Source organism: Gossypium hirsutum, chromosome A05, assembly GCF_007990345.1.
Source record: "Gossypium hirsutum isolate 1008001.06 chromosome A05, Gossypium_hirsutum_v2.1, whole genome shotgun sequence".
NCBI lineage: Eukaryota > Viridiplantae > Streptophyta > Magnoliopsida > Malvales > Malvaceae > Gossypium > Gossypium hirsutum.
In genome coordinates, this window is record NC_053428.1 from 35,744,536 (window position 1) to 35,753,348 (window position 8,813).

At 28.9% G+C, this 8,813-nt stretch overlaps 1 protein-coding gene across 1 annotated transcript; it reads right to left on the reverse strand.

Annotated features, from left to right (window-relative positions):
- Positions 1 to 2,067: 2,067 nt before the first annotated feature.
- LOC107904367 (ALA-interacting subunit 3) lies at positions 2,068 to 6,046 on the reverse strand. The gene is made up of 9 exons (XM_016830713.2): positions 5,866 to 6,046; positions 5,507 to 5,614; positions 5,050 to 5,108; positions 4,872 to 4,946; positions 4,663 to 4,776; positions 4,265 to 4,335; positions 3,367 to 3,664; positions 2,781 to 3,070; positions 2,068 to 2,336 (listed from the first exon to the last, which is right to left on the reverse strand). The coding sequence occupies exons 2-9, from the start codon at positions 5,592 to 5,594 to the stop codon at positions 2,282 to 2,284; spliced, it is 1,050 nt and encodes a 349-aa protein (XP_016686202.2). The 5' UTR covers positions 5,595 to 5,614; positions 5,866 to 6,046; the 3' UTR covers positions 2,068 to 2,281.
- Positions 6,047 to 8,813: the final 2,767 nt, after the last annotated feature.

The following is an 8,813-nucleotide window of genomic DNA, read 5'->3' on the forward strand; positions in this document are numbered from 1 at the left end:
TTTTTTTATTTCTTAATATATTTACCGAAAACAACTCAGTATTTAATCCTGCATATTTTTTACTTATAAGAGGAGCTTATATAGAGAGGTTTGATGTGGATCCTTGAGTAATGCCTTACAACATAGAGTAGCTGTAAAGGCATAGAGAGATTATGATTGAAGTAGGCTGAAGCTCAATTTTAAAAAAGTTTCATTCATACCGTAGTTGGAGCTTGACCCGCCCAAATCATCTATTTAGTTGTTTAAAAATAATAATTTATTTATTTAAATTTAAATTTAATTATAAAATTATAAATAATAACATAAAATCACTTTATTTTTATTATTTATAAATAGTGAAATAAAATATATCTGCTCAGGTTGAAAAATCTAGGTTCAAGCTTAATCTAAAATGAAGCGAATTGTTTGGAACTTAAATAGCTCTATTTTAAATTCACCACTGAACAATAAATCTATTCATGAGACATATTACTGTTTAAGTCTAAAATTTAATTTGATATTTTAGAGTGTTGGGATAAAAATATTAAATTCAAAAATAAATTTTAACAAAAAATTAAATTTATTTAAAATATGAGTTTAAATTGATATTTAAATACAAACTAAAGATTAAATGGTTTGTTTGCGAGCAATAAAATATAGAAACATACTTAAACAAATTACGAAATTTAAGAGATTTTTTTATAATTATTTTAACCAAATGCATTACTTGTTTCAAATTTTGTTCTTTTCTATAAAATTTCTTCAGATTTTATATTCTTTTTCAAATTTATTTGCATAAAATATCTTCAGATTCTTTTTAACTTTTTCTTTTGCAAAATATCTTCAGATATTTGGCGCTGCAAAAGGAGGTGTGAGTTTATTACATCACCTTGACTGCTAACACTTAAAATTGTAATTCATTGCCAAAATTTCCTTGTACTGATGTCACCTACAACTCACAATATTAAATAAACATAAAGAAAATATTTTATATAAAAGCCTAGCCAACAACCACTTGATCCGGTCACAAAAATAGTATGTTATAGACGTAAGAATTTAGATTTGATTCTGAACAATCTCATTTTCCTGCCTAATTATTATAAAAAAAAAGTCTAAATTTGGTGAATTTCCCCAATGTTTCATGTCAATATTTGATTATTCACCCAGTTGCTTTTGGCTTTTGTTTTGTTAAATAACTGATTTTTTTAAAAGAGTTTATTATACATTTTCTAAATATAATTCTCTTTTTAAATTGGTCATCAAACTTTAAAAGATTCTAATTATATTTTAAACTATTAAGGTTATATCATTTAGATCATTTTATTGTTAAAATCGTTAAATCTTATTTGACATAAATTAAAATGAAATTTTAAAAGAAAATAAAACATTAAAATGAAAAAAAAAGTTTAATGGAAAATTAAAAGAAAAATAAAACATCGTCGTGAAACAAAAAAGTAAAGAAAAGAAGTTTCACTCTTCACTCTTTTTTTTTTTTTTAGTTTTTAACTTTTTTAAGTTATGGGCAACATTTTACTTTTCCTTTTTTTTATTTTTAATGTTTTATTTTAAAATATTTTTAGTCGAATTAATTTATTTTAAATTATATCACATAAAATAATTTAATAATTAAATTAAGGATTTAGTAATAAAATATTATTGATATAATTTTGAATTAAAACAGGTTAAAGTTTAAGATTAATTTAGAACAGTTTAATAATAGAAAGAACTCATTGATCTTCAATAGTTTGGAAATATAGTTAAGTTTGGGAGTGAATTTGAAATTTTCTAGTGCAATTAACAGGTATTAAAGTTTGAGATTAAATTAGAATGGAAGGGTTAGTGATTTGTGTAACAATATTTGTGGTTTTTCATGTTATAATTATAATGATTCATACTAAAAGTGAAAAAAATTTATGTCGGCACAGCTTCAATGTTTAAGCTTGTACCAAAAACATATCATCTTTATACAAATTTTAAGTCACGAGCTTAATCGAGTGTTCTTTATTGTCCCTCCTTGGGTTAAGAAAAATACAAGGATTTAGTGAATATGCCTTACTTTCCCTTCGCATTTAAAAAATGAACCAAACGTGAAACATAATAGTTGCAGGATTGAATATCTTTGTGCCGGGGTGTTGCTGAAATTTTACATAAAAATCTGTCATTGTTCCTAGGGTTTAAAATACACAAATGTATCAGGCAAACACAAACTATTATATATATATATAGGCCATTTTAATACATCAACCCATCAACCCAACTGTAATCATTGGTGATGAGAGGTTCCAGGTTCTTCTTGCCTTGCTTAATGTCCTCCTGGATTTCTGTTCCATGACAAATACGATGGGTCTCCTAGTCGCCTGAAATGGTAACACAATACCTCATCAGTTACAACTACCCAAAATTATATTATGATACTCGGACTTGGGTGTGAATGCTGGATATGAGTAAATGTCAGAAATGGATACAGTTCACTTGTTTTAAAAAGAACATCCTAGCCTAATTTATATCGCTAACATGTTAGCTTCAAGTTCAAAGGAAAAAAGAAAAGGTAGACTTGAAAATGCCGCTATGCTAAATTGTAGAGAAAAAAACGACTAAAAAAATTCTACAAGTTTAGGGTTTAGATGCTATGATACCTAGCAAATACCCTAAACATCCTAGCCTAATTTGTATCACTAACATGTTAGCTTCACCTCCTCAGCTACTAGAAATTATTAACAGATAACAGCAGCCTTCGATAATATTTTGAAGTCTAGATGCCGTTTGACTATAGGTTGTACGAAAATGACCAAAGAAATTACCTTGGCTTGACAAGGTAGACAACAGTGAAAGACAAAGCCAAAAAGAAGCACAGCCCGCCAACAGTGAGATAAGCAATGCCAAGGAAGTCGTTTTTTCCACCAAGCCAGCTAGTAGTTGAAAGCACTAGTTTTTTCTTGCCATTGAAACTGTAAGTATTGTAGTTGTTATCCAATGTCACAACTATTTGATCATTTGGTTGGAGATCCTGTTCAATCTTCCCATACAATTTTCTAAATGTTGGCAGAGCAGCAGTTCGCATCCAAACAATGAGGTCTTCTTGCTCACTTAACTGTTATACAGAAGAAACTGGATAAATTAGGCAGTAGTTCAATGTATGCAGGAAGTAATTCAACAATAAAACAAATACTCCTTCAATGAAAAAAAAAATTGCAACCACGTGGGTGGTTTTTTTTCATGAAAATTGAGATTTGAGTTCCGGGATTTGACATTTGAAAGTTCATAGTATTTTCTTGCTGCTTATTCCATTTTTTTTTTTGAATTCTACATCACTAGTTGAAGAAACTAAGTAGTTCAGAAAATAAAACAGTAAACTAAATTATGCCAGATTTGAAGATGAAAGCTTACGGGGATAGATGAATTAAGCGTTGCACCACCTTTAAGAGTTCCATTCTGAAAATTTTTGGGAAATACATCTTTCCCGAATTTACTGTCCCTATCACTTTTCCAGGAGATGCCCTTCTTGTTCACCGCCAATTGCTGATTGTTGAGGGAGAAATTATAGGTATCATTAAATAAACTCCAAGCTATAAGACCACAGGGAACAATTGGCTGGTCATTAGACATATCTTCAGGCTTACAAGAACTAACATCATCCCAACTGCTATTTTCTTTCAACTGTGAGTCACTTCGGCTCTTCACATACCTGAGTTATGGAAAGCCATCATCAAACTTGATGAGAAAGAATCATCATAAATAAATGCATTTCCAAAAATGGGAATAGGAAAAAGGAAAAGGAGCAAGAGGTTGAAATGGCTCAAAATAAATACAACAAATGCAGGGCTGAAGACAATGGATTGTCATCAAACCAATGGAAAAGCGAAATCAAGCACACAAGCAATTTTAAAAGCCTAGAAGAAGAGCATGAGAATAGTTCAAAATAAAAATATTTTTTTTTTAGTGCCCCAAAGGGAACATCTCAAACCAATCAAAGAATCCATCAATGCATAAAGTTTTCAAAGATCTAATTACTACCATTCCTTCATAAATCCTAGATCTCAACATTCCTTAAAAGATGTAATATTTTCAATCTACAGGTAGAGAAAATCTGAAGAATGTGGTTCATTCATTGAATATTTTTTTATTATACATTTTGACAAACTACTTCTGGTCCATTAGTTAAAATATTGCATGATGTCTGCTAATGAAAAAAAGGATATCCTTAACATCATTTTAAAGATCAGCCAGCATGCAATAGAGCACATAATGGAGCGCAAAACTTATAGTGAAGGTAGAAAAGATATACCTCCGATGATTCTGGTAGAAATTGTCCAGTTGGTAGTAGACATAGATAGGCTTCTTCATTCGCTTCTTAACCTAGTAAAAGCAACAAGAGATTGGTAAGAAGATATAATTATTTTTCATTTGCCTGCAGGATTTAATTCTGATCATTGATATGCTAATATAATGACGCTGAGACCATGGTTGGGACTTGGAAGAGAGTGTCTTATCAGAATTTAATTTCTTTATATATGCCTGATTGCATAAAGGACATAAGCAAAGCAGTCAATTTATTCCCTAAAACCATAGTTGGATAACTAGGAGTTACTTCCAGGATTTGATTTCTTTAATATGTGCTTGCTTGTCTATATCATGCATTCATCACTTGATGTTCTGAAGAGAGAAGCTGTATAAGAAACTTACTGTCAATGTTCTGTTGCATTGTTTGGTAAAATTACTTTGTATGAATGTGACCTTATCATTTTTGTAGCCGTCCGGTACACATGCAGTTTCATACCGATCAATGATTTCAACGACCTGATAAAGAAAAATGAAAATGAACGCTTAACCAATATAAAAAGGAAGACAACTGAATATTGCAAGATTCTTTTTTTTTTATCTTATAATCATACATCTCGAGAAGCAAACAGAGAGACCACTCCAATAGGAATGAAGACAATGCTAACAAGCATAAAGGCTGATATGACCTGCATAACAAGAAAAGCCATATTTAACGAAAACAGTTTTCCAGAAATGCCAACGAATTGCAACGAAACCATTGTTTATGGACTCGAAATAATAAAGACCCACCCATCGTGGCGTGAGGATTGGCTTGCAAGCTGGAAGCTCTTGCTGAGTGAACTTAGAGTCTGAGATGAAAATCAAACAGATAAAAGAAGGGGTTATTATCAAAATCAAGAGCTACTAAAACAAAAGATTTGATAAATTATTCTTCAGTTCTAATATCTAAAATTACAAGCACAAAAGGCAATATCAGGGTCTAATGAACAGTTAGATTTGACTAATAATACCAGTAAATCCAATAAGCCCTAATTATAAATCTAAGGATTTGAAATCTAACTTTGGAACAAATTATAACACAAAACTAACAACAAAAAACACAAAACAGACAAACAATCACACAGCAAAACTAGAGCAAATACAAGAATTTAAAAAAGAAAAAAAAAGATGATAAATCGCAGAAAAGCTAAAAACAAGTAGCAAAGTCAAACTACGCAGGCGATAAGAAGAAAAGAAAGGAGATTACATTTGGGTCGCTTGGAATTTCTTCTAGGAGCAGCAGAATCAGCGGATCCAACACCTCCAGCGCTAGATGATGGTGTACTGGAACTCATTGGATCAACCTTTTACTTCTCTAAACAAAAAAACAATTTATGATCTGAGAGAAAAAAAAGGAACAAAAAAGCAAAAGAAGAATAGATAATTGTAGATGGGGGTTTGGGAGAAGATTGCTAGGCAGTAGCAATTAAAGAGGAAAGAAAATAGAAAAGAAAAATCAAAGTAAAAGAAAAAGAAAAAAAAAAGAAAAATTCAAAGAAAGTATATACTAATGTTGGGGTTAATTTTGACTTTGAAAAGAGAAAAGAAAAGGAAGTTTCTTCATACGATGGGGGCGGCACCAAATATTATTGTACGCGTCCTGGTGTCTAACTCCTTCAACTCTTGGGGATCGTCTAGAAGACGTTTGTGTTAACAACTAAAATTATTTGTCGAAACACAGCTTACTTGGTCAAACCTCTGCTTTGCCATTATCGCTCATTACATCAGTTTGAAAAACGTGCTTTGTATCCTGCATATTTTTAAAACGCAGTAATTTTATATTTTTAATAGAATTTTAGGGTTTTTTTTTCTTTAAAATTTTTTTTCTTCTTATGATTTCTAGAAGAATTAAATTAAGACAAACCAAATGGATGTATACATTTAGGGAAAATATTTGGTGGAGTGCAAAGGTAGTTTTTAGACTATAATTAAGTTAAGAGTTAATAAGTGTGGTATGGAGTATAATAAAATATTAAAATATATTTAATTTTTTAAAATTATTTATGAAATAAAAAATATAATAGTAATGTATGAAATATTTATTTATATATTTAAATTGGACTTCTTATTTAAAAAAAAATAAAGAGATGTAACAAGAAGGTTCATACGATCGATAAATAAATAAATGCCTGAATTTTCAATGTTAGGCTTAGAGGCTAATTTGGGTGTTTCTGGGGCAATCATCTAGCGGGGAAGTGAGTTCCATGCATTCAACGAGTGATAGCCTCGGCGACTGTGGAGGTTAAACGGATGATTTAGGAAGGGGAACAAGTATGAGGGACTAAATTGATAGTTGGATCGCCGGCTCGTATAGGCAAATCCCGGGCACCACAAGTGTTGATGCCAATTTTACAGGCCCTACATGATGGACTTCTTTTATATAAAAATGCAAACATAGTAAAATTTGAATCTTGGATCAGACCATTAGTTGAGTAATAAATTAGTGTTGATATCAAAGTTATTGACGTGAGTTTCTTTTTCTTCATTTATAATTATTCACTTGTATACAAAACTTGAAGTTAAGCCGTCACTGCAATTATTAGCCTTGTGACTCTCATTAAGGAATTTGAGAACCATTGCAAACACATGTTTAGGAAGAGGAACGAGGGTGCAATACTCTTACTCGCTTTGGGTATAAGCTTTCAAATCCTTCTTTTAAGGACTCTACTTTTCGTTTGTTTTATTTTGGTTAAATTTTGTTATTATTCTTTATAATAAATTTAATCCTTATATTTTTATTTGATTATTTTTAGTTATTGTATTTTTTAAATTTTAAAATTTAAGTTATCACTGAACAATAATTTGTTAAATTTATCAAGTAAAGTTTACTATTTCCAAAATTTGATGTACTAAACATTTTGTCATATGTGTAATGTTTCCACATATTACTCACTAAAAATTCAGTTAATAAATTAATGACTGTCATTTGTATTAAAATTGAAAAGTACAGGGGCTTGAATGATTCAATTGGAGAAAAAAGACTAAATTTACAACATATGAATAATACAAGACTAGTAATTAAATTTAACCGTTACTGTAAAGACTTAAATTTTAAAAAATTAAAAGTATAAGAACTAAAATTAATCAAATAAAAATATAAAAACTAAATCTACAACTTTTACAAAATACAAGAAATAATAGCAGAATTTAGGCTTTCATATTTTATTTTCTTATATAAATCTACACTAGAATTGAATGTTTAAATCCCTTTTATTATCATATTGTTTTGTTTTAAAGTAATAAATGTTTGTTTGTTTTTAAAGATAAAAAGGGGTTGGGCTCATGTCTACATCCTTTTCTCTTAAACCTAAATTAAACTACTTAATTTAAGTATTAAGCTTAAAAGTTTTGTTATCCCAAATCAATATCAAATTCAAAACAAGCATAACTATTATTATCTGAAAACTAAACATTTTCCTATCTCGATTTGTAATTAATCTTTTCCATGAATTCTTGATGTGTGATTAATTTTCTCCTTAAAATATTTTTTAATTTATTTATGTAATTCTTGATTTTCTTAAAATGAAATTTTTTTTTATAGTTTATAATTTTTTAAATTTGTAACGGTGAAATTACATTTTGACACTTCTAAAATAAAATAAAAAATTTAATTTAATTTTTTAAAAATTATTAAAATATAAATTATTAAAATAATAAAATTACAATTTTACTAAATATATAATTTAATAGTGATTCCTAAAAAAAATTTGTTGGCCTCTGACTTATGCAATCAATTGTTGGTCACCAACAGTTATATTATACAAAATAGCAGCTTGGAAATAAGAGATTAGGTGAGTTCTTTTTTTTCTTTTTTTCTTTTTTAAGATAAGATGAGATGTTGAATTGCGCTCGTTAGGATACGAATATACCTAAGGTAGCTTAATACAAGCTAATTTTTAATTGGTTAAATTCTTCTATTAGTCTCTATACTTTATAAATGTTATGAATTTAGTCCATGTACTTTAATTTGATCAATTTTACTTATTCTACTTTTTGAATCGGTCAATTTTAGTCATTGTACTTTTTGAATTTTGAAGTTTTAAAGTGTTGACCCAAACAGTGGATGTTAAATCTATTTAGTTAAGTTCAATTACTACTTACTGGTCATGTATTATGCGTACAGTTGTAGATTTAGTCATTATTCTCTAATTACATCATTCTAAGTCCTTATATTTTTCAAAATTTGAAATTGTGATATTGATGCAAAAAGACCGTTATTAATCCATTAATTAAATTTTAATGAGTAAGATATGGAAATAACAAATTGACATGGCATTACACAACTTAATGGAATGATTTTAACAATTCTTGGTTGGTGAGTACTGAAATTTTAAAACTTAAAAAATATAGAAACTAAAAATAACCAAATTAAAGTATAATGACTAAATTCACATTTTTCGTAAAGTACAAGGATTAATAGAAGAATTTTAACCTATTTAATTCAACAGCAATGGAAGTGGGTTGGATGTGATTAATATTTAGTCACGTGTTATTATTATTTTTCATTTGATTAT